The 27,210-nt window shown below is 37.3% G+C and overlaps 2 protein-coding genes across 2 annotated transcripts in view; both read left to right on the top strand.

Moving 5' to 3' along the window:
* Positions 1-321: 321 nt before the first annotated feature.
* On the top strand, positions 322-1,088 carry EPCIP (exosomal polycystin 1 interacting protein; the record flags this gene model as incomplete). The annotated part of the gene is made up of 1 exon (XM_083362820.1): positions 322-1,088. The coding sequence occupies one exon, from the start codon at positions 322-324 to the stop codon at positions 970-972; it is 651 nt and encodes a 216-aa protein (XP_083218946.1). The 3' UTR covers positions 973-1,088.
* A 7,728-nt stretch (positions 1,089-8,816) lies between these two features.
* PAXBP1 (PAX3 and PAX7 binding protein 1) overlaps positions 8,817-27,210 on the top strand; it is a 33,283-nt gene continuing 14,889 nt past the window's right edge. The window contains exons 1-7 of the mRNA XM_083363102.1: positions 8,817-9,516; positions 15,205-15,330; positions 17,171-17,347; positions 18,920-19,141; positions 20,839-20,942; positions 22,071-22,288; positions 23,700-23,889. Coding sequence (XP_083219228.1) covers positions 9,018-9,516; positions 15,205-15,330; positions 17,171-17,347; positions 18,920-19,141; positions 20,839-20,942; positions 22,071-22,288; positions 23,700-23,889 — 1,536 coding nt within the window. The 5' untranslated portion in view covers positions 8,817-9,017. The remainder of the gene's footprint in view (positions 9,517-15,204; positions 15,331-17,170; positions 17,348-18,919; positions 19,142-20,838; positions 20,943-22,070; positions 22,289-23,699; positions 23,890-27,210) is intronic.

Below are 27,210 nucleotides of genomic sequence, written 5' to 3'. Positions count from 1 at the left end.
ACCACTCCCTCAAATTTACAAAATGAGAGATGAAACTAGAAGACAGTGACTTACAGTCCCAATGGAAGCAAAAAGTGAAAAATGGGAAAATTCCAATAAAGAAATAAGGATTTCGGCTTGGGTTTAATCCATTTCTGTGCTGCAAAGAGGATAGAATAAATTTCCAAGAACTACTGATCCCAACTCTCAACCATTTCATTGTACTCCCACATATAAATGGATGCTGTTTTGCTTTGGAGCAAAACCTGTTTTCTGATTGAAATGTCCCCTCCACTGATTTAAGTAAGTGAGGGTCCTAGAGCTATCAGCTCCACAAAAAATATGGCTTTTTCAGCCCACAGGAATAATCTCTTTTTGATTGGTCTGTTAAGCTTCTGTGTAGACAGTTTTATGTGCCGTGAAAAAAACAACACACTTATTTTTACCAAAGAAAATACAATTCGTAAGTGCATGTGTCCCCCTGATGCGATTAATGATTGTGATTATAACCTGGCAAATCTAATTTGTAACTGTAAGACTGTTTTGCCCTATACAGTAGACAAAACCTACTACGATAATTTGGTAATTTGGTTCACTGAAAGTGATATGTTGAGAATCCTGTTCAATGTTACATCTGTGCACAATCTAAAACTCTCACTCTGTGGCACTATTCCCTTGACGACAAAATATTTGACCATTTGGGGATTACAAAAATTACAGATAAGAAGTGAGAATAATGGCCAATTAAAACAGCAAAGTTTAACAATCTCTACTAGCTGCGACAATGGAGCCCCAGGCAAGTTGAAGATGTCATACAAAGACAAAAACATGATTACTCGTGTTGCTGTTTTAGACACATCTCTTTTCAATGGCAGTGGCCCACTGAAATCATACAGTGTAGAAAATATTTCCAACATCTCAGACCAGTTTCCACATTTGGACAACTTTTTTACTCCAAGTAACAAAAGTTGTATCATAACGTTCATTTATTAACACACAAATCTTGGCCGTTTCTACAATGTAGAAATTATAAAATGAGCCACCCTGAGATACTGTAGAAGCTAAGCTTCTGTTGCTCTTTATATTACAAATAAAATAAAATAAAATAACAGGGAGATAAATTACCTTTAGTCATAATAGCTCCTATTTCAGTATAATCTACAGAATGCTATAAAAATCAAGCCTTTAACTCTGATAAACAATGATTGTTCAAGTCATGATACATTAAAAATGTAGGCTAATTTATTCCATTATAGGCATGTGGAGGTTAAGATTTAATTCTTCTGGGAAATGTACCTTTTGAGTTGCACACAGCCTTCCTGAGACTTTCTGTGTGCCCCTTCGAGTCAATGTTTATGTTTATGTTTATTGGACTTATATACCGCCCTTCTCCCGTAGGACTCAGGGCGGTTCACAAGGAATTTAAAATAACAATACAATTACAAAAGTTAAGAACAATTAAAATAATTAAATTTAGTCCTTGAATAAAATAAAACCCCTATTAAACTCAAATTAAAACCCAATTAAAATAAAATTACAATTAAAATTCTCAGTCCTGGCCGAAAAGCTCAAAGAGCCAGGTCTTCAGATCCCGGTGGAATGAACGAAGGTCAGGGGCAGTCCTGAGCTCTACGGGCAGCTGGTTCCAAAGGGCAGGCGCGCCCACAGAGAAGGCCCTTCCCTTGGGTGTTACCCAAAAGATTGCCGCCGGTACCCTGAGAAGGCCCTCCCTGTGGGAGCGCAAAAATGTTGACTTCTGGCAAGTACTCTGGACAAGTCCTTGTAGTTTTCTTGGCAAAATTTTGGAAGTGGCTTGCCATTGCCTTCCTCCTAGGACTGAAAGAGAGTGGCTGACCAAAGGTCACCCAGCCTTGATGACTTTTGTGATCCTTTTTTGTCTATTGACAGACTAAAACTCATAGTGTTCCAGTTTCTAGCCTGGTACTTTTAATCACAAAATTGGCGTTCTAATTTTATACTAGCCGGAAAAGAAAACCTTCCATTAAGCAGTTTCCTCACTGAGTCTGAATGGTTATACAATTACAGAGCAAGCCAGGCCATTTATTCCCTTATTTGAAACTGACTTTATATTGTACTTGTTCCAAAACTATTCATATTTGTAAATCTGAACAAAATAGTTAGTAAAAGATAACCATGTTTGTTTGTCAACTCATAAAGGTAAAATTGGTGTGTAGCCAAAAACGTCTTTCTGTGAACCTGAATTTCCCACTGCCAAATTTGCACAATTCAATTTACTATATGTTTACAAAATCAATATATTTGATAGTAATTCCTAGCAAATATTCTAGTCCCCCCCAAAATATTCTAGTCCTGGAAAACACGTTTGATATATCAGGCAAAACGTAAAGGAAACCATTTAAATATAAGTATACTGATCTAATAAATCCTTTAAATTAGAGAATAATATCCCTAAAAAGATTTTTTTTTAAAAAAAAGTCTGGATTTCAACATTTCAGCAGGTTTCATTGTACACTTTACAATGTAGATATAAAAATGTTGCTGTTTTATAGAACAGAAAAATACTCCAGACTCTTTTTATTCCAACTGTATCACACATATGGCCACAGATGTTTATTAAAATTTCATTCTAAAATCACATAATTCTGAATTTATAAACATTCTTGAGAAGATATTTGAAAAATGCATAAATCTGCTTTTGCATAATGGATTGCATTGGCAAATAATTAAAATGTTTGCATTAAAGATGGAATTAAATTGGAATTGACTAATACCTTCTAAAACAATCTGGTTAAAAGCTAGTGTTGTAAGAGTGGACTTATAAGTATACAATGAACCCTGTTACTTCTACTACAATCCCAACCTATCTTTTAAAAACATTCATTTTTCTAATGAAAACCACTGTCAGGGAAGTATTAATTGCAATATAATTCATTAGAAATTATTAAAAATCTAAGTACCATATTTAATCCCACATAAAATATTCAGATCATATGTTACAGATGCAGTGTTTGCAAAGATTCCCATAATGATATGTTCCTTATTCCTGTATTGATATATCAACCCCACTTTTCAGTCAACCACATTAAAAATCTTTCTAATCAACATGTAGGTTGAGGGTGGGCAAACTCAGTTACCCGTAGTCTTCAGCCTGTTAGATAACAAAATTATACATATTTAATGCCAGGAAACATATTGGAGTAATAACTAGAATAATTAAGGTAATGCTGGTTTGCTTAATTAATGCATTCCAATGAAAGAAATAACTAGTAACTAGTAAAATCCCAGAAGACAGGAATTACTGCAGATGGTTGTGTGATAATTATTATTGAAAGGCACTGAAATTTTAGAAAAGCATAATTAAATCTCATAATAAGGAAAAAATGACCCAGAGATGTTGTAGCTATGTGCATAAATTATATTTCCCAGAAAAATGTCAAGAACTACTGGAATAGGAGCTATGTTGTTGGCTCAACAGCAGTTAACTGCGAGACAGATCTTGGAATCCTAGTTGATCATCACTTAAATAACAGCCAGCAGAATGCTGCAGCCACTGAAAAAGCCAGTGCAATCCTAGATTACATTAAAAGAGGGATAGAATCAAGATCATGTGAAGTGTTAGTACTACTGCTTTATAAGGCTTTGGTAAGACCACACGTGGAATATTGCATCCAGTTTTGGTCACCTCAATATAAAAAAAATGTTGCGGCTCTGGAAAGAGAAGAGCAACAAACATGATTAGGGGATGGAAGCTAAAACATATGAAGAACGGTTGCAGGAATTTGGTATGTCTAACCTAATGAAAAGAAGACCTAGGAGTGACATGATAGCAGTGATCCAATATTTGAGAGTCTGCCACGAAGAAAAAGGGGGTCAACCTATTTTCCAAGGCACCAGAAGGCAAGACATGAAGCAATGGATGGAAACTAACCAAGGAGAGAGGCAACCTAAAAATAAGGAGAAGTTTTCTGACAGTAAGAACAATAAACCAGTGGAACAGCTTGCCTTCAGAAGTTGTGAATGCTCCAACAATGGAAGTTTTAAAGAAGAGGCTGGACAATCATTTGTCTGGAATTGTATAGGGTCTCCTGCTTGAGTAGTGGGTTGAACTAGAAGACCTCCAAGATCCCTTCCAACTCTGTTATTCTATCTTAATGCATTACATTCAAATATTATTGTACTGATTACAGATAGAAGCACATTGAAAACAATTCCATTTTAAAAGTAGGAATAAATTTTGAATTATGATTTAGACATGTGATGATCTGAACATCAGAAATTAGATTTTATAACTAATTCTTTAGACAAAAATGATGCAAACAAATAAAAATGAGCAATATTATTAGAAAAAGGTTTAATATTTTTAATCATCATCAATGAATGATGATGTTTTTAACTTTGTTGCCTACTCCTCAGAGTCATTTGTTTTGTGAGATAGACACCTACATAAATTTGAAAAATAAATAACCAAAGAAGTATTCCATATCCTGCCAAACTTTTAAAGAAAGGATGCCTTAAACTCACTTTATGTACTGTAATATAGTATATTTACTTTAGTTATATGCATAATTTAAAATGCAATGTTTTTGTAAATACATGAATTGTATTTCCATGATTACGACAAGTGTATATGTGTACCATATATGACAGATCTATTAACTGTATACAAAGGAGTTTGTTAATATGTTACATCAGTGATTGAGGACATTTAAAAATGATCTTATTGATCTATTTTTAATATGCTCAGTAAACAATCTAGCAGAATGTATCTAAGAAAATGTTTAAAAACAAAACTGAACATCAAGGTTCCTTCCAATTGTATGATTTAAGAATTTTCTTTTAATATTTGTTGAGATATTATTTTTTACAATCCTAAACACAGTAAAAAGTGAATGATCAAATTTCCAATTATTCCCATGGATTATTTTATCCATCATTCTTCCCCACATTATATTGTTGTTAATCCTGATACATTTTAATGTTTTGATACAATATTTGTACAGTATTAATAAAATTATTGACGTGTTTAGATAAGTTAAGAGTATTGAAAATAAAAAATATTCTATTAATTACACTTTGATATCAGTATTATAAACATATTTTTTGTCTTCATAAAAAACTGAGGATATTAGAAAAAAGAAATTGCTGAGATTACGTAGAAGTATTTATTGTTCAATGAAGTTTTCAGTTTTGAGCTGATTACTTAGTATTGAAATTTCCATTGTATGATTGCTACATATACATTGTATGTCTGTGTGTGTGTGTGTGTGTGTGTGTTTGTGTGTGTGTGTGTGTGTGAATAAAAAAGTAAAGAAAAAATACTGTAGATAAGCAATACAAATTTAACAGGAATTTAAAAAACTAAAAAATATTTTTTTAAAAAGAAAATAGAAAAAAACTATCAGGTTTCCAACTATTCACTTTTTGTAGGTATGAGAATTTATAATATCATTAGAAGCCATACTGTGTTTCTATTTGCCATCCTGTGTGCTGTATTATATGTACGGGAACCAGTCTTGCTTAAATTTGATTAAACCTCTATTGTGTATGTATACTAATTTTGCCACTGCAGCATAATGGGCTGCAGCATATTCTCAAAGTTTAAGCTGCCAATCAGATAAAAATAAAAATATTCCCAATTCTATAGTCATTACCGTATTTTTCCCCCCAATGTTAAGCAAAATGTTAAGCACGTATCTCAGTAAATTATGGTTTTTTCTGAGATTATATCTAGTAAAAAAGGTTGTGATTTCATTACCAATTTAAATTCCACAATGTTCTGCATTGTACTCTGTGTATCTTTCAAGTAGTTTGGGGTTATTTTACATGTCCACCACATGTAATAAAGAGTTTCTTCTATTTCATGGCATTTCAAGCATTTGTTATAGTATGATTTGTCTATCTCAGGTATTATCAACAGAGTTGTATTTTATCTAGGTAGAACAGTTTATACCAATTTTCCTTTAAGTTATAATTCAGTGTAACATTTTATAGATTTAGTCCATAATTCTTCCCATTCTTGTGTTGTAACCATTCTTTAAAAACAAATCATTTTATCATACAGCTTCATGTATCTTTTCAATTGCCATTCTAAATGTTTTAATAATATTCATTATTTACTGATTTACCTGGGGTTTCTTGTGGGATTTAACTACATTGTATGAAATTGTTTCTCAGACCAAAATTTTATTTATGCTGGGGTATTTACAGTATGCTAGATAAAATGCAAAAATATTCCCAAAGGCAATTTCTAACTATATAATTAGATAGAATTATATTTATTTCTACATATATGGTCTTGTAGTTAGGGACTTTTCAAAAATCTTGTCTGATTGCTAAATTCCCTACATCAGTGTTTTTCAACCACTGTTCCGCGGCACACTAGTGTGCCGCGAGATGTTGCCTGGTGTGCCGTGGGAAAAATTGAAAAGTAATTATAAAATACTTTCTTTGTGTTTATTTGATTCCTATTCAAGAGAATTACTTTATATATAGTCAATATAGGCACAGAGTTAAATTTTTAAACATTTTCTAATGGTGGAGTGCCTCGTGATTTTTTTCATGAAACAAGTGTGCCTTTGCCCAAAAAAGGTTGAAAAACACTGCCCTACATGATGCTACTCTATGAAGAAGAAACAGCAGAATAATCAGCAACTGAGTTTCTGCTGCCCCCTAGTAACAAAACCAAAAACAGAACAAGAGTTCCAAATGTTATTAAAGAAGCAGTGGAAATATTATAATATGAATGTGAAACAGCAATTTATTCATTTTTTTTAAACTGTAAAAAAATGTACTCTCCACAGCATTTAATATTGGGTAACACAGTACAATAAACAATAATGAAACAAAGTGTTTTTCATAGAAAAGCAAAAGACTAGAGCATACTGTAATGTATCTGTAAATTCTTCTCTTCAGTGTTTTATCTTTAATCAGATAGGACTGTGATTATTCTTTATCTTCCTTTTTCTGTTTTCTTTTGCTAGCATGCCAGGTGTAACTTAAAACAATGATTCATGCAATTAGATAACAACAATGCACTTCTTGTTTCTCCTTATTGTCTCATGCATACTCTTCTTTTATATTCGTTAGTTTGCCATGATGTATGCATAAACCATACATTAGAAACAAGTGGATTTTTTTTCTTAAGGATTCAGCAAATAATTACCATTCTCATTTACTTTGGGGAATCAAAACAACATAATCATTTTTCCTGTATTCTTTCATCTTCTCAGTTCTCAGTCTCCATAGGGTTGAGACGACTGATTAGGATGTCTGGTTGGGATGACTGATTCAAAAGTAACTCCAAAAGCCCTGAAACACAAAAAGTGTGATGTAAAATTTTAAGATAACATCTTGTTGCAGAGAGACATCATTAAAACTGACATTACACCATCTATATTACAAAATTGATGTGTATAGCAACTTTTGCAGTAAAAACTTGATATAGCAGCTATGCCCTCAATTTAATGGACATTACTTACTTAAATGAGAATGAAGTGAAAGCCAAATTTTATTCATTCTAACAGAAGCCCACTAAGCCAAGATTTTAGTATTGCACACTCCAATAAGAAGTAATTAAGTTGTAGCTTACTATTTTGTAAACAACAATTTGTAAAATCCCTTGCTGGAATTTTACTACAGGTAGTCCTCGACTTACAGCAGCTCATTTAGTGACCGTTCAAAGGTACAGCATCACTGAAAAAGTGACATGACCATTTTTCACACTTACAACCATTGCAGCATTCCCATGGTTATGTGGTCAAAATTCAGACAGTTGGCAACTGACTCATATGTATGATGGCTGCAATGTCCCGGGATCATGCATTCCTCTTTTGCAACCTTCTGACAAGCAGAGTCAATGAAGAAGCCAGATTCAATTAACAACCAAGTTATTGATTTAACTGCAGTGATTCACTTAACAGCTGTGGCAAGAAAGGTCGTAAAAATGGGGCAAAACTCACTTAACAAACGTCTCGTTCAGCAATATAAATGTTGAGTTCAATTGTGGTCGTAAGTGAAGGGCTACCTGTATATATATATAATTAATATATTAAACCAAAACAATATTTCAAAAATCTCCGTCATTTCCCGTCCCCCCCCCTTTTCCTATTACCTACAACAGGGGTCTTCAAACTTGGCCCTTTTGTGACTTGTGGACTTCAACTCCCAGAATTCCTCAGCCAGCATGGCTGGCTGAGGAATTCTGGGAGTTGAAGTCCACAAGTCACAAAAGGGCCAAGTTTGAAGACCCCTGACCTACAACCATTGGCTGGCTACCACTTATCTTATGACATATGATTGTATCTTATGAGTTATGCGTTATCACTTTGTGGCTTATACGTATGTATACTGAGAGCTTATGCACCGGATACAAATTCCTCGTGTGTCCAATCAAGAATATTCTCTTTTTCATTTCTTTATTAGTATAAGGCAATCGATTGATCACAACGGCAACTTCGCGATCCCTCGGATCTCGCTCTTCGTTAACATGACACTCCCTCCCCCCCCGCCCCATTTTAGAAATTCTAAAGCCTTTCTTTCAGACATTTCTATATACTGGTGACTTTCCCGCCCTTCCACATCCGTTGCCAAGGGACCACTCGCGTCACAGGCCTTCCTCCCCTTTCCCCCCCCCCCACCTACGTTGTTTTTTTTTTATCTCCTCCGTCCCAAAATGGCCGACTTCTTCAATTACCCTCCCGGCCGTGACTCTTGCCTGAAGTCTATGGTATAACGAGGCGCTCTAGCCAACAGGGCGAACTCGACGGTAGAGCCCCGTCGGCTATTTCTTCTTCTGCCCGTGACAGCGCAGAGAAAAATAGTCAAAAGCGGCGGCGTACGGTAGAGGGCGCTACGATGTCTTCTAGGCTGTGACGCGCTGCTCTTGCTGCGGCAACGGGGAGGGAGCGAGGAAGGAGTCGCGGCGTGCGCGCTCTTGGAGCCGTTGCGGTAGTTGCTGCTTTTTTTTCGCGCTCGTCTCTCTCTCTCTCTCTCTCTTTCTCTCTCCGCCGCTTCTTCTTCCAACCTTCCCGCAGCGGCGGCAGTTCGGTCGAAGAAGAATGTTCCGCAAGGCCCGGCGCGTGAACGTGCGGAAGCGGAACGAGTCGGAGGACGACGACGAAGAGCGAGATGAAGCGTTACCGTCGCAGCCGCCGCCGCCGCCGCCGAGTAGTGATGGGCCTGCGGCAGAGACGGAGCTGCCAGCCCCTAAACCGCCGCTGCTGCCTCTGCCGACAGGCTGCGTCCCTCTGGTCTCCCCCGCCGCCGCCTCCGCCTCCTCCGGCGGAACCTTCGCTTTTAGCAGCGCTGAGGTGGTGGTGGTGGGCCGGGGAGGCCCCAGTTTGCCGGCCCCGGAATTGCAGCAGCCGCCGCCGCCAGCCCCGATTGCGCTTGTCCCAACGCCGCCGCCTTCGCAGCCGCTGCCGCCTCTGGGAAACAACGGGCACGTGTCTGCCGTTTCTAAGCCGAAGGAGCGGAAAAAGGGCAAAGAGTCGGTGGCCGCGCCTGGGGTGCCCCGCGGAAGCCGCAGTCTGCTCAGCTTCCAGGACGAGGAAGAGGGTAAGCACGCCTGATCCCGGCTTTTGCAGCAGCTCCGGGCCTTTTTTTTTTCTTTCACTAGTGCAGGGGTAGGCAACCTCGGCTCTTTTATGACTCATGGACTTCAACTCCCAGAATTCCTGAGCCAGCTTGGCTGGCTCAGGAATTCTGGGAGTTGAAGTCCATGAGTCATAAAAGAGCCGAGGTTGCCTACCCCTGCACTAGTGCTTCATTTTTCCCCCCCCTTTCTCACCCTCCACCCCGAACACCTGGTCACGTTAAAGCTCGTACAGGTAGTCCTCAACTTACAACCGTTCGTTTCATGACGGCACGAAGTTACAACGGCAACTAAAAAAAAAACAAAAACAACTTGTCACGCTTACGACCATTGCGGTATTCCCGTGGTCACGTGATCGAAATTCAGACACTGGGCAATTGACTCACATTTATGATGGTCTCAGCATCCCAGGGCCATGTGATCACCCCATTTTTTTGGCCTTCTGATCAGCAGCGTGGATGGGAGAGCCAAATTCACTTTTAACCACCGTGTCACTAAATGAATGAGTGCGGTGATTCAACAACTGTGACAGGAAAGGTCGCGAAATGGAGCAAAACTCACTTAACAAGTGTCTTGCTTAACAGCAGGAATTTTGGACTCAATTGTGGTCGTAAGTCAAGGACTACCTGTATTAAGGTAAAGGTTCCCCCGCACATGCGTGCTAGTCGTTTCCGACTCTAGGGGCCGGTGCTCATTTCTGTTTCAAAGCCGAAGAACCAGCGCTTGTCCGAGGACGTCTCCATGGTCATGTGGCCGGCATGACTAGACGCCAAAGGCGCACGGAACACTGTTACCTTCCCACCGTAGTGATCCCTATTTTTCTACTTGCATTTTTACGTGCTTTCGAACTGCTAGGTTGGCAGAAGCTGGGACGAGTAACAGGTGCTCACTCTGTTACGTGGCACTCGGGATTCGACCCGCCAAACTGCCGACCATCTGATCGACAAGCTCAGTGTCCTAACCCACTGAGCCACACCGCGTCCCTGCCTGTATTAGATTTCTCCAAACACACTACCTCAACTCCTGATTTTTTTTCCTTATTTAAAACTCTTGGTTTTTTTCCCCCAAGCTAAGTTTCCTCTAGTTGGAAACATTAGAAAATAGCATAATTTATATTGAACTTGGAAACTTTTTAAGTTGTGTAGACTTTCAGCTCCCAGAATTTCTTAGGCAGCCTGCTAGCAGGGAATTCTGGGAGTTGATTCACACATCTTAATTGCCAAATTTGAAAAATACTGAACTGCAATATATAGGATCTTCCTTCTCCAGGCAAGTGCCTTCTAAAACATTGGGCTCTAGGTCATATAACTCCCAATGATATGTCCACTACTGGGAGATACAGTTCAAAGTATTTGGAATTGTAAAGTGTGTGGAAAAATTCTTTCATTATGCACGTGTTTAGCAAAATTTGGGATTTATTATGCCTCAGATGTATGAGAATTGTTTTACAGGTGTGGAAAAGAGGTGCTTGAGTTCCCAAAATTTCTTGGTTAAATATTGCTATTATCAATGAAAGGTCAGCTGTGGGACTGAAAGGAAGATAAGTAATATATGTTTTGTTCTCAAAAGAAGAGACCGAAAGTTAGCATAAATATTTGAGATGCTTGGGATTTCCAGGGAAATTGAAAAGAGCTCCACTTTGATAACTACAGTAGAATAAAGACCTGGCCAATAGAACAGCTTTTTGTAATTCTTCCCATGACTAGGAGAGAACTTAGATCGCTCACCAGTGCTACATACAGTTGCTTCTTGCGAGGAAACCACAAGACAGCATTCTCCGATGGATTTAAAGGTCTGGGAGATAAAGGAATAACCATCTTGCTCAAGTCATAATTGGCGCCTTCAAAAGGACATTGGCTTCATATACTTCCTTTTCTGTTCACTTTCAGAAATTACTTATTAACTGCTTTTTAGTTATTAGGAACTGTTGTGTGCACAAGTTGGAAAATGGTGTGTTTCCTTCAATCCTTCGCAAAAGAAGCTTTAAATACAGGTTTAAGGTCTTAAAAATATATATTTTGAGAATAAATAGCAAAAGAGTGATTAAAACTTTGATTTTGGAAAGTTACAGAGTAAGTTACGATAGACTTTAAATAAGATTTTGGAATCACAAAAATCCTTCCTGTGGGAAAATGTTTTTGTTTTGACTTCTTTTTAAAAAAACATGATAGGATGAGGTGGGGCACTAGAGGCAACCAGAAGGAACGGAATATTACAATTAAGGTGGAAAAATGCTTAAATTTGATTTACTAACACAGTGATGAAATGTGCACCTGTAGGAGCAGTGTGGGAAAGTTTGGGCAACACAGCTTTCCCAGAGGGAGACCTAAATCAAAAGTCCTTCAATCCTCAACTGGATGGGGAGAGGAAAGAGGTTCAAGGGAACCACACCCTAGAATCTCAGAATATATTTTTTGGTTAGATGGTTTAGTTTGGCAAGGCAGTTGAATTTGGCAAATTCTATTAGATGTAAGCAAATAAACAGTTGAACTTGATCGGATTTTGCTATATTGTCTCAGGCCTGACAAATAAAGATTGAAGCAAAATATTTTAACATTGGACATATTGAAGGATATTTTTGAACAGTGGACCCAAGAGTTACTTTTAAGAGTGCCTGCCTTTATAGACAGAATGTTTAAGATGTAATGGAAGAGGAACAATTTGTAACTGACAGGATTGGGACTGGTCTGAAAGTGGATTTAAAAATAATGGGCTGCAAGAATGCTACCGAAAAAGATATTACATTGAACATGCAAAAGAAACCAGCTTATATCTTAATTATTAAAAGAGATAAACAAAAATAAACCAAGAGAATGCCCTGGGTAATCTTCCTATATTGGATTCATAAAAGAGGCTGGTTAAAAGCTTTGAAGAATTTTATGAGAAGGGATAAAGAAAAAAAGGAAGAGAAATCAAGTTCTAAACTAAGCCATTATTTGAAGGGCCTAAAGATCAAGATTGTTAAAAGGAATATAAAGTTGGCTTATTTTATCAGCTCAAAATAGATATGTTGTTATTTTTGGTAAGCCTCAATGGAATTATTGTCCTGGCTTATGTACTTCTCATGTTTCTAGGCTTTGCTCAGTAAAGTTACGTTAGAGCTGATGTTTTCGTATCACCTGTCAGCAACCTGATATATCCTGAAAAGTGTGTTCTCTACATTCCTTAATCTCTTTAGGTTAGGCAAGTAGGAACTGAAAAACTGACCTTTTTTTGATACCTCACTGTTGTAGGATCCATTTTAAGAATCCTGTTTCTGTATTGTAAAGAATGTCCAAAATAATCATCTAAATATTACATTTTAAAAACTATATAACTTTTGGTAGCTTGTACTAAGCAATAAGAGTCAAAGCAATTTTTAGTAAATTTTTCAATTTCAACAGTTTCTGGTGAAGAGTCATGAAGATAATTTTCCAGATATTATTTTATAGCTTTGTAAATACCACCTAATTTTATTATTCACCTATTGATTAGCAGTCTCAGGAGAATTAATTCTTTTTCCTCAACACCTTCATTCTCCTTGCCTTTACTTCTTATGCTTTCCCATATTGATATCTCATCTCAGTAGCTATACTAGGAGAGAGACTACCAAGAGCAGCTTTTAAAAGGTAAAGGTAAAGGTTCCCCCGCACATGCGTGCTAGTCGTTTCCAACTCTAGGGGCCAGTGCTCATCTCCGTTTCAAAGCCGAAGAGCCAACGCTTGTCCGAGGACGTCTCCGTGGTCATGTGGCCTGCATGACTAGATGCCAAAGGCGCACGGAACGCTGTTACCTTCCCACCGCAGTGGTCCCTATTTTTCTACTTGCATTTTTACGTGCTTTCGAACTGCTAGGTTGGCAGAAGCTGGGACAAGTAACAGGTGCTCACTCTGTTATGCGGCACTTGGGATTCGACCCGCCAAACTTCCGACCTTCTGATCGACAAGCTCAGCATCCTAACCCATTGAGCCACCGCGTCCCTTAAGAGCAGCTTATAGTTTGTAGTAATTTACAACCTAGAGCAGTTTAACTGATTTAAGGCAAAAAAGTATATTTCTTTCCTGAGTTTAGCAAATGAGAGTAGCTGTCTTCATAATGAGCCCCCATGTTTTACAAATTATACAAATATAAGCAAGCTTATCCTTCCCATAAAATGGCTTAATTAGTTTAGAAATTTCTTTGGCTTCACACATCTCTGAATTTGTTAAAGGAGCCTTTCCTCCGGTGTTTCCCTCATATGATGGCTAGGAAGACTCCTAATGCAGGGCTTTTCAACCTTTTCACCCATTGTACCACTTTTAGGGTATGGCAACATCCGAGTACCACCAGTCGCCTAGCAAGGTGTCAAAAACTTGATGACCAAAAAAAAAGAAAAGAAAGTGACTGTTCGAAGTTGCCATGGCACTGAAAAAAGTGCCCCCCAAGCCACAGCCAAACAAGACACCTGCCTGCCCACCCTTACTCCTGTCCGAAGTTTTCATTGTTGTGAGCATTTCTGTTGAGGATTGGCAGTGGGGGTGGGATGGGAGGTGTTTGGTTTTTATTCCCCCCGTCTGCTGGGTGTTTGCAGCAGGTTTTGGTCACTTCACATGACCCTGGGTCACTGTGACTGTCATAAATATGAATCAGTTGCCAAGCATCTGAATGTAAATCACAAGACCCTGGAGATGCTGCAACATTCCAGCTGATCGGCGCTTCTTCTGGGCTCAGCAGAAGTGCCAGGATCAGCACCGATCTCCAGCTGGAACCTGGCGCTGATCCTGGCGCTTCCGCTGAGCCCTGACAGCGCTGCAGCTCCAGCTGTGTCTCGCTCAGGCTTGTGCGGTGCTGCCACTGTTCAGCTCATTCCCCTCCCCCGCTACCACTTTTCTAGGATGGTTACGTACCACCTGCCAGGGGCCAATGTACCACAGGTGGTACCCGTACCACTGGTTGAAAAGCCCTGTCCTAATCTTCCAAGCAAAGTACGACATTGTCTTTTCTAGGCTGAAAGAATAAAGATGTGATTTCTCCCAGCATCTTTCCATATTAGAATTAAGGCACTGCCTTTTTGCACATGAGAGGGATAGGGGAAGATTGCATCCTGCATACAACAGACTGAGAGGCAGAGAGTATGTATATGTGATATTTGTTCTTCTGGAAATGGAACAGTTTTGGAAAAGTGTTGAGAGTTTCGTTTCCCACTTAATCACACCTAACCTCTAACCAGACCATTTTGTTTTGGGATAATTCGAGGTTTTGAAATAAAACTTCCAAATTGAAAGCGGTTTATTGTGTCTTGAGAATGGTCTGGTCCTGAAAGAGACTGTTTTGTGTGGAGTATGTCTGAAACACCTTAAGTGGTTCAGCGTATTTCTTCTGAAAAATGCCAGTCTGTGCTGGAACTCCCTGAATGTTCTGTTCCTAAGTCAGTGAATTTTCCACATCCCTAGTGGAAGGTTTGGCAATTCACTTGAAACTTCACAGTTTGCCTGGAGAAATCTAACAGGTTACATTTGGCCCAAATCAGGATTTCTTCATCTTTGCATTAGTTGTTGTGGCGTCAGAATTTCTGTTTGTTAAAATTAAGTAGTTATTAAGTTTTATTAAGTAATTATTGTTATTAAGTATTATTATTTTGCTTCATATTTTTAACAATTTTAATTTATTATTTTTTGTGTTTTTCCCCAAAGAAACTGAAGTTTTTAAAGTGAAGAAATCAAGTTACAGCAAAAAGATAGTAAAGCTACTTAAGAAAGAATACAAAGAAGATCTTGAAAAATCAAAGACAAAACCAGAAACAAATTCTTCAGCAGATGGTAATCTTAGTTATATATTTTAAAAATAGTTATAGTTCTCCATTAAAGTTTTATAGCTATTTCAGTCTATTGGATTTAATACATGTTCAGTGCGCATTTAATGATACTTAATAAATGTAACGTTTGGACAGTTCTGAAAAAGAAATAAGCAGCATTTTCGAAATAGTTGGGGCACATAACAGTTGCTTTTCATTTGATTTACGTTGACCCGTCCCATCTTGTCAGACAGGGAAGGTATGCTGCAGACCCTGTCAGTTAAAGAATTCTGAATGATGGTCTAGGACAGGGATAGGCAACCTTGGCTCTTTTATGACTCGTGGACTTCAACTCCCAGAATTCCTGAGCCAGCTATGCTGGCTCAGGAATTCTGGAAGTCCACGAGTCATAAAAGAGCCAAGGTTGCCTATCCCTGGTCTAGGAAGACAACCCCCGCCCTGTGAAATGTCCTCCCCACAACAAAAAAAATATACACCTACTAAATATTTTCATTATATTTTCTCAAAGATACCAGTCAGTACACAGAAAATCCTCTTTTTAACTGTCCATATTAGAAAGTTGCATGAGGCAAAAAAACATATTTTTTTTTTGCTTTGCGCTTGAAACTTTCTGAGTTGACTGTGTTCTCAGCAATTACTCGAACTTGCCGCAATGTTCTGGTATTCTGGCCATTTGACACAATAGTAATTTGGTATTCATTTGGTGCCTTTCTGAGAACTATTACACTTCAGTGTTTAAACTGCTTAACAAACTGGGCATTGATCACACAGGACCATAGCGACTGGGTTTTTTCCCATTGCAGCAGTAAAGAGCCAATTCAAGCGCTAAGTGCACACATTTCTTTAAACCAATCTTTGAGATTTGGTGCCTTTCTGAGAACATGTCTTTTTATTATAATCCAATCACAATAGAGCCTTTGTTCGTCAGTTAATACATTTCAAATTTTAGGAATATTATTCAGTTTAATGACATCTTGAAATGTTAGTTCCTTTGATAAACCCTTACTAAGAATACTGAGAAAATACCGTCCAAGGAGGTATGCCTAATTTATATGTGGTAACATGCCTTCAGATATCTGTGTAAACAGCAGCTATACAGTTTTTTCGCCATTGGAATAGATTTGAGGCTAAATATGATAAACAACCTTTTTTTGTAATTTTTATAACAGCATTGTTTTAAATAATAATATACTACTATGGAAGATAATAGGGTAAACAATATATCAGCTGCAGTATCATATTTGCAGTGAGAGATTCTAGGGATTTTTTCTATCTCTAATGTATATAATTTGAGAATTTTTATCATGCACAAAATAAAATTGCTTATGGATTGGATCCGTGTTCTGTTGTGCATTGAAATCTCCCATTTGCAGTCCTCAACCAGGAAGGTGGGGAAATAAATTATAAAGGAGAGAACACTGAATAAATTATAAAGCAGACTGCATTCCCTCATAATTGGGCATAGGCATTTTCCCAGTCAAAGATATTTCTCCTAATTAATTCCTGTTGCATCACATTCTGTCTAAATTAACTGGATCTCTTGCCCAAACTTTTCTGAAACAGACAATAGGGCAGAAGTACCGATTCTACAATGGGGAATAGGTGAAATCTTTGGTTACCTTGGTGCATGCAGGCCCAAACAAATTTTCAGGAGAATTGAAATATCTCATGTTTGACAATTATTTCACTTCTATGAAAACGTATTTTAGATGAACACACATGCAATGTATGCTGTTTTAATTAATGTAATGTTTCACTGTAATGAAATGAAATGTGTAAATGTAGTATGTGTAAATAACTTTTCCATAAGGAGATTTGAAGTACTGAATAGATTTGTTTCACAGATGAACAAACTGCAGACAAACTAGGACTATTTAAAGATACAGTTCAGGAAGATGGGGCTACAAATAGTGAACAAGGAGAAGAAGAAATGGAAGTGGAAAGTGAGAAGGAAGAAGAAAAAACAAAAGCTGCAGGAGCATTTTCCAGTGCTTTGTCATCTCTAAATGTTCTTCGTCCAGGTTAGCACATTTTCTCTCATATTTTTCACGGGTTGAATTATTCTTCCTTGCTTGATAGGTAAAAATAATGTAAATCCACGCAGACAATAAGGTACTGTTAGAAGAGATACTTGTTTCCAGTTGTTTCCAGAAAAGAACTGTTTCTATTTCTGTTGGTATGTTTTTCTGTAGTTTTGCCAATTTTTTATGTTTTAAAAAGCTACATATTTTATTTCTTACTTCGGATATATTTAGTTGTAATTCAAATGTACAGTGGTAATTCATCATTAATTGGTTCCAGGAGGTGCATTGATTTCCAAAATAAAGAGTACCAAACAAAGTATTCCCATAAGGCAGGGCTTTTCAACCAGTGGTACGGGCACCACCTGTGGTACATTGGCACCTGGCAGGTGGTACGCGGCCATCCTAGAAAAATGGTAGCAGGGGAGGGGAATGAGCTGAACCGGTGGCAGCACCGCACAAGCCTAAGTGAGAGATGGCTGGAGCTGCAGGACTGTCAGGGCTCAGTGGAAGCGTCAGGATCACCACCAGGCTCCAGCTGGAGCTCGGTGCTGATCCTGGCACATCCGCTGAGCCCAGAAAAAGCGCCGATCAGCTGGAATGTTGCGGCATTCCAAGGTCTTGTGATTTACATTCAGATGCTTGGCAACTGATTCATATTTATGACGGTCATACTGTCTCAGGGTCATGTGAAGTGACTAAAACCTGCTGCAACCACCCAGCGGGGGGGGGGAATAAAAACCAAACACCTTCCTACCCCACCCCCACTGCCAATCCTCAACAGAAATGCTCACAACAATGAAAACCTCAGACATGAGGAAGAGCGCTGCCGTACTTCATCACTTTTTTCCTTTTATTTTTATTTTTTTTTTTGGTCATCAAGTTTTTGACACCTTGCTAGGCGACTGGTGGTTCTTGGATGTTGCCATATCCTAAAAGTGATACAATGGGTGAAAAGGTTGAAAAGCCCTGCCATAAGGAATAATGTGAGTCACAAAGCAGCCAACATCGTCAAGTTCTAGCTTGTGCGTTAAGTACCAAACAAATGATGAATACCAGGACAAAATTTTCATGTCAAAATGTGTTGAGTATCAAATTTGATGAGTTTCAAAGGTACCACTGTAAATTTATTTAGCTGCTAGTCTCTTATTTCTTCTATTATATCTTCTAAAAAGGTTTTTTTTCTGGACAAAAGCATCTTTTAAGGTTGCATATAATTTTGTAAATTTTTGTTTCTATTCAATGTGTTCAAAATTATTTTCTTAAATCTTTCATTTGATACTAAATTTTACATTTTCTGATCTGATATGTTACCTTTTTATTCAAATATTCAAATAACTTTAGATCTTTACATATTCACAGAGTTGCAAGTAGTGTATTAGTTCTCTGTTGAAAGAGAATGAGGGAATGGCTGCCAAGCAATGGGAGGGGACCGGTCATGTTGATAGAAAAGTTGTAGTGTCTTGCCTATTTTTCTGATGCAAATTTTCAGTTAGAGTTGCAGTGCAACAAGTAGACCCTATGATCAGATATAACTGCTAACTTTTAAAACCTAACAATCTTCCCCCTCAGGAGAAATTCCAGATGCTGCTTTTATTCACGCTGCTAGGAAAAAGCGCCAAATGGCTCGTGAACTTGGTGACTTTCTTCCCCTTGACAATGATCCTGGTAAAGGGCGTCTTGTGAGAGAAGATGAAAATGATGCCAGTGATGATGAGGATGATGATGAGAAGCGAAGAATAGTCTTTTCAGTGAAAGAGAAGTCCCAGAGACAAAAGATTGCAGAGGAAATAGGTAAACTTTTAAGAAGAGAAAAAAAGCTAAATGAAATTACATTTTAAATACTTGCTATGAATATGTAAAGCATTTGACACAAAAATCAAATATGGTGCTGACTCACACAAGTAGGCAGAGGAAACATTCTTACCCTTCTCAAATACCTTCCAAAAGCCTTCTGGAGTTCATCTGTTTCTGAATGGGTTATTTCATACCTGGCGATTTGATGAGGCTGGGTCACCAAAATTTGATTGAAGTTTCCAGATTTACAGGAGACCATATTTGACAATACATCTGAATCAAACAATTCAAGGAGATCTAGTTTTTGGTCTTCTGTTTTCTAATCATAGTTTGTTACATGGCTTCCCTCTGCACTTTTTATCTGTCAGCCTGAGTTAGATCCAGACATGAGAAGAATTTCTTCCAGTAACTAGAAGAGAATTGGATTATCTGTAGACCACTCTCAAAGAACCAACCAGTTAGGGAAGTTTTATACTTTTCCTTGAACAGTTACTCCTCCATGAATTTGTATGGTAAATCTTAAAAGACGCTACTGATTATAGTTTATATGGAACCCCAGGTGTTCAGTAGACTAAAAGACAAGCATCATATTGGTTTGCAGAATTATTTTGGTGATTGTATACATCTACATACATACATACATATGTATATATATGTATATATATGTATACACACACCTCTGGATCCTGCCATCAGTGAATTTATGACAGGACACTACGATTAATAACCCAATAACTTGCTATAAACTTGCTGGTTGTAAAATAACACACTATATAACCTGCAGTAGCTACTGGGGCATCCTGAGCAAGGCAGATCAGAAAATCAGTGATTGAATTGAAATATGGGATGTATATTAATGATGATGGTAGGCTAATAGTGAAACAGTGGTTTCTATGACCAATTTTAAAAACAGCTATAATTTCTTTATGCTTGTGCATTAAACTGTGATTTAAAACTTCTATAAAATTGCTTGTTTTTATCTATTTAAATATTAAAAACACGCATTATGTCATTGGAAAAATTAGAATTCTGGTGGTTAGCTGAATTCCATTTCATCATACAGAATTCAGAAAGGTACTTAAGTCAGTGCTCTGCACAGTGTAGAATACGAGTAGCAGTTCTAGAGCAGGAATCCTCAAGCTTTTGATAAGTATCTTTGGACTTTTTAGAATGTGGCTACTTGTTCATATAATAGTTACTCGAGAGAGAACTAGTAATAAAGGACAGATTGACCAAAATGCAACCTTATCACCTTCCCTGGTGTTCTTTTCCATCCCTGTTTACTCTTCCCCTTCTTAGATAATTATGCATACTTTGAAACGAATTGCAACTGTCTACCATTTTTATTCCAAATAAGTTTATGGGACTATTTAAAAAAAATTAATTCAGATGAAGCCAGAAGCCAGATATGCCCTGAATAGCAGCTCTTTTCTAGAAACCAGGACATTCTTGATATTTCACCCTGAAAAAGAATCAGAGAGACAATAAAGCTTTCAATATTTAATTTTGATAGTTTTACTCAGGGCTTTTTTTTCATAGAACGCTCAGAACGGAGTTCCGGCACCTTTTTTGGATGGAACCTTGTAGGGTAGGCAAGGCGGGTTGTATGACGTGTGTGAGTTCCGGCACCTTTTTCTTTTACAAAAAAAGCACTGGTTTTACTAGTCTATATTCTTACACTTACCTTTGTATAGGTATTGAGGGAAGTGATGATGAAGCTCTGATTGCTGGAGAACAGGATGAAGAATTAAGCCGGTGGGAGCAAGAACAGATACGGAAAGGCATTAATATACCTCAGGCACGTATTCAAATATTTTAAGATTCAGAGCAACAGATGGTAGTTTTAGCAACAGCTGATCCAAGCTATTGCCACATAATCCTAGTTGCCAAAACGAAAGAGAAAGTTGTGAAGGAACATATGTAGCAGAGGGTTTTTGCCTGTGAAAACTTAGGATAGACCAATTCATTTCACCCTGTCTCCTCTGGTTAGAATTAGGCTTACCTGAACATAGATGTCATTGAAATCAAAAAGTTCAGTGATGTGTAATTCACTAAAAGAAATTAACTTGGATTCTGCTAAATTGTATTATGTCAGATTTCCATACAGCACAATTAATAAGTATGCTGTAGGCTCAACCAGTCTCAGTATATTAAGACCACACAAAGGAATAAATGTATACAATGTGTTGTAACTTATCATTCTAGTTTAAATGATATCTATCCATCCACCCACCCATCCATTCAATATTGTGTGGGTGCATGTATTCAATATTGTGTATGCTGAAACTGTGTTACTTGATGATGCGAAAAATCACTACATGAAGATGTTCCCACTAATCTTGTTAGAATGGAATTTTGAAATATAAACATTCTTTTTTTCATAACAGTCAGATATAATGAGCTAAATCCCATGCTAACAAGTTGCTTTAATGTCTTCAAATTAACTGATCATTAGTTTTAAGGCATTTTTACTCTAGTATTTTGTGCTAATTGTTTACTATTCAATACTAATACTTTAGCATAAGATTCAGCAATTGGTAATCCCTGGTCTACTGGTGAATGCCATCTCCTGCTCATTTACCAGTCAGTACACTGGCAAGAAACATAAATGGTGCATATGATAGCAGTTCACTTTAGGTAGTACAGTATTCTTCACCCCCATCAAAGTGATTCCCCATAAACTAATTGTCCCAAAGAATAGACATATAACTGTAATTTTGAAGTTTGTTGTTGCTGCTATTTTGATGCTTTCTGCTTCCTAGTGATTGTTTTCAAGTGTTGCTTTCTTTGATATGTACTGCTTTGCACAAGGAACGTAATTAAATTGGTAATTTAGTTTTTCAACAAAAAAATTCTTGGTTTATAATAGCGTTTACAGAAACCCAGTTTTTATATGTCTGTACATATATATGTTTGACTCCTGTAGGTTCAAGCAAGTCAACCTGCTGAAGTGAATAACCTCTACTACCAGAATGCTTACCAGACAATGCCTTATGGTTCATCTTATGGCATGCCCTACACATATGCTGCATATGGATCAGAGATAAAGTCTCAAAAAACAGATAACATAATACCTTTCAAAGCCCCCAGTAATGAGATGGCTCCTGTTACTATTGATTTGGTAAAGAAACAGCTTAAAGACAGGTAGGGCAGATCAACTTATTAAAATGTAAGACCTGTCCTCTAGGTTTCAGTCTGGGGGGCAGCTCAGAATTTCATCAACGGAAGCCCACAGACTGGATCCTGCATTGTAAAACGTAAGAAAAAACTGTTCAATAGGCTATTCACATTACTGTTCTGGAAATGAAGCTTGAACCATCTTGAAGATTGGTACGTCTTCTTGGAAAAATAGTTTTGTAACTAAGAAAAATGAAAGAGTGATGTTTTCAACTTGCTATATAATGATTGTATAAGAATTTAAGCAATTCAAACTCTAAAAAGGTAACAGTTTTAAATTCTATATTTTAATTGGAAATTAAAAATACTGTACAGTACACTAAATATTTGCTCAGGCTTATGAATATATTATAACGTTCCTTGTTATAGTTTGAAAGTGAACAAAATTAGTAAAAAAAATGATAAACTAAAGGTTAACTATTTGCAAACTTAATGTTAACCTCCAACAAATTGCCTTTCATGATTTTTGTACGCTTCTCTGATTTCTACTGAAACCATCAGGAATTAAGGGTCCTGAGTACTGTGCGAAAGTGATACTCCTGTAGGTAAGACACCATATGAGAAAGTAGCAGAAGTAGCCAAAATTATTTCTGTCTTTAAATCATGTAGTTTTATCTAAGCAGTTAAACCATGAGCTGAGAGAAAATCACTGCACGCCAAAAATCACTGGGTTGTATCCATCATAACTGAGAATAGGTGAGAGCAAAGTAGTAAATATGAAGGATATTTGCTGAATGGAGATAGAAATAACAGAAACATGTATTTGAGTATATAGCTTTCTGGTTAGTCAATGTTTTATAGGAACACAAATAGCCTTAATTGTCTATGGAGATTCTCAGTCATCCAGGTCATGGTTGTTCCAAAGGTGCTTTTTCAAAAGGCAACTAGACTTCCTTGTTTTTCACTTCTCATCCAAGAAGCTGTTGTCTTGAAAAAGCACCTTTGGACAAATAGCCTTAAAATAGCAGCTATGTGATATTCTACCATGAAACTATAGTTTTCCTGGGTCAGAAAGCTCTTCACACAATTAATTAGTCTTTTGTGGGGGTCTTGTTTTATTTATTTAATGAAACAGAATAAACCATAACAGTTAAATTAAAAAGAAAAATGCAATTACAGCAAGATAGGTTATAAAAATTTAATCTTGAAGATCCTACAAGATTCTTCATATAAAAGTTGTGATTCAAGCAACCTACCTGACAAGTAAATAAAACAAATTTGTAATAGAAATAAGGAATGTGCTTTGTCGCCTGAAAGCAACTTAACCTTGTCATTGTTAGGATTGTTTCTCGCTGTACAACCCCCCCTCCCCCCAGTGTTGTATATACTGTAACTTATACTGTGCTTTTGGATGTAAACGTGTGTTCTTGACCTTTAGGTTGGAGTCAATGAAAGAATTTCACAAAGCGAATGAACAACAACACGAGAGGCATCAGCAAAACCGTGATGATTCTACTAAGACAATTGAAAGATTAGAAGGGTCTTCTGGGGGTATTGGTGAACGGTATAAATTTCTGCAAGAAATGCGAGGGTATGTCCAAGACTTGCTTGAGTGTTTCAGTGAAAAGGTAAGAATGCAAAATATATCCCATCTTTTTTCAGTAACGAAGTTTACTCTGTGCTCAAACATGTTGTCTTATACATGCCAGTGAAAGCACGTGTTTGAAGATTTGGCTTTAAAGGTCGTAAAAAAAGCATAGTAAGTTAACTTTTGGAATAGTTCTTGAAATAGAAAATAAGCTTTTGATCCCAGCTTTATAACTCTTAGAAGATACCTTCTTCCAGAAAACCATTATGAGTCACAATTGTGCTCCAATCCTTTTTTTAGTTACATTTTGCGGTTTTTGAGGCATCGCAAGGTAATTGCAGGAAAACGTTGGATCCAGATAAATGGTGTATGCACCAATTATTTCCAATTAGAATTAATTAAGAACATTAAAATCAGCCCGACTGTTTTCATGTTGAGTTCTCATGTTGGTTTCCAAGGAGAGTTATAGATTGTAAAATAAACAGTTATCCTGTGCCTCTTGTTCTAAAATCTGAAGCTTTGTGTCAAATACCATCCGACTTTTTCAAAACCTGATTTTACCCAGTTCAGTATACAGTGCTTTTTTTGTAAAAGAAAAAGGTGCCGGAACTCACACATGTCATACAATCCACCTTGCCTACCCAACAAGGTTCCATCCAAAAAAGGTGCCGGAACTCCATTCTGAGCATTCTATGAGAAAAAAAGCCCTGTCAGTATATATCTATACTGATTACTTGATGTTGCGGTTGTTCAAGGATGTCTATTTGTCAAAGTTCGCAAGTATTTGCAGAACTGTGTAAATCCTATTACATATTTACTTCTGAATAAATAGGCACAGGTTTGCACTGTAAGTATAGGATAGTTTTCTTAAAGCTTAAAAAAAACAAAAATTAAATTAAAATTATTTTTAAAGAAGTCGTCCTATGAAGAAAATAGGAACCTGGTTAAGGCTTTAAACTGCTTATGCAGAGTCCTACCTAATATGTGCTCTATAAAGTGTATAATATGTAATTGTGTGTGTATGTATACACACACGTACATGTACATGCACACACACACACACACACACACGATGGAATAAGTAGTTATATAGGTAGTCCTTAACTTACAACTGGTCAAAGTTATGCGGACCCTCCAAAAGCTAGTTATGACCCGGTCCCAAAGTTATGGCCACTGAAGTATCCCCACAGTTGTTTACCTTTATAACCTATTGCAGGGATGTTGTAGTGCTCCCCTGTCTTATCTCCCCTCCATCTCTCACACTGGGTGCCACAGACCTTGGACCTGCTTCCCACCCAACTGGGCCTCACACTCTCTTGTTCACCTTTCAAAGAGTTCCCGAGCCTGGGTTAGGGAAGGAGGACAGGCTGCTCGTGTTAGGAAACATAGCAAGTGGCTCTTTTGCTGAGCCATGCAGTGCAATCCTGGAAGCAGACATCATTTTCTGAGCATCTGCATTGAATTGTAGCTGCTCAGAAAATGGCCGCTTCTGGGATTGCGTCTTATGGACTAGTAATGGAATGGCCTGTCCTTCTTCCCTAACCCAAGATCCAGAGATCTTCAAAAGGTAAATGTGTGAGGGGTAACAGAGGGAGAAGGGGGGAGTGAGGCCCGGGGGGGCAGGAAGTAAGTCCAAGCCTACGGAGACCCCAAGGGCAGGAAGCAGAACACAGGGTGCCTCGGTGTAGGGGAGGCCTTAGAAGCCCAGGACAGGGCTTGTATTAGGTCTTCCAAGGCCGCCTTGTGGCCTCTGAGGCCCCCATGATCTGTTTAATAGCCCATGCATTCATTTTAACAATTCCATTAGGGAGAGCATGGATGGGGTTGTATAGTGAGGCAATCACATTCATTTAACAGCTGTCATGACATCAGTATGTAGTGGGCAGGTTCCATTATATTCCTCATGAATTGAGGACTTGCTCTCATCTTTTTTTATTACACAAAAAGTATATATTTTACTTCAGTATATATTGTCTCAGTTCTTTTCTGCTAGTACAAAAGGAAAAAATCAGTTTTCATCTTTGTGTATCAAATCTGATACTTTGATTTTCTTTGTGTAAATTACCTCATAGATATTTGCACAGTTCCCTACTGGGAGTGCTTGCACTATTTAGTGCTTGTGCAATTGGTAGCTGAACATGTAATTGCTACTGGAACATTTCTTTATAATTAATTTTAAATCATACTATTTACTGCAATTTGATTATGTGTTACTCCAAATATAAACATTTCTTATTTCAATAACACACAATCAAAATGAGTAAGAATTTTTTAATTTTTATCTCTGTATTAAATTTGTTTTTTTCTGTTGGATTTATTATCTTCGTTATGTGCATGGGCAGTCCAGTCTAACATTTGTAGTTAGGGGGAAAATATATCAATGAAATATTTAAATCACAACAACAGTAACATTAGAGAGTAAATACGACTATAACAAAGACTTTGGACATAATACAATTTCTAAGTCATTCTCTTTAGTCTACAAATGGGGGAGACCCCCTCCCTCCAATTTTCCGTGATTTTTCTTACCTCAATTCCGAGCCTCACATATTTTGCTGTTAGAAAACATTTTTAAAACCTTTCAAGAAGACTTTTGGGAAATTGAGAGAGAAAGGAGACAAATGCTGTGTTAATGAAAAACAGATGCATGTGTAATGTAATTTATAAGATTGGTTTAGAAAGTAAAACCATTCATACAGCAGGAGCCAAAATATAAACAATACTCAGTATTGGCTACTTAGATGTTTCTGTTTGAACATGTATATGATTATGGTGTATTTTTTCCCCAAAGGAAGAATCAGCAGGATTTTATTTTGCCCTCCACACCCAGATTTATATTATATTAATTAATTTTACAATTATTAGTCTGTAGCTTATAGATTTTGAAAGAATTCTTTTGCTGTAATTTAACTTTCAAATCTTTCCAGAAAATAAGAAATGGGGAAAAAGGAGAACATGCACATAATTAAACTTATCTTCTATAGAAACATCTGCTTAACAAGCTTATTGTAGTTATCAGTGTGATTTAGACTGTTTCATGATACCTTTTTCAGATAAGTTCTTTATACATCACATCACTATTGTGCATTATGGATTGTGAGGTGCATGTGGGACAGAGTTTTCTCACAAAAAGTGTTTCTGTATATGGAACAATAGTGAGTTATGCATCAGTTGTGCTGCTCTCTTCTTTGTGCTCTCTTCGCATGTTTCTTTCATTTTCTTGCTTGGATTGACAAAATTCAAATTGAGAGGCAAGGAAAGAAATCTTAAATTATTTCTGAATTTTAAGTCTTATTCACACCAAATCAGCAAGAGTAACATTTGTGAAAATATAAAGTTTATCCATGTGATTTGGATTATT

Source organism: Vipera ursinii (assembly GCF_947247035.1).
Source record: "Vipera ursinii genome assembly, chromosome: 4".
Lineage (NCBI taxonomy): Eukaryota > Metazoa > Chordata > Lepidosauria > Squamata > Viperidae > Vipera > Vipera ursinii.
Note: the sequence above shows the minus strand (reverse complement) of the source record. Positions and strands in the feature narration are given on the sequence as shown.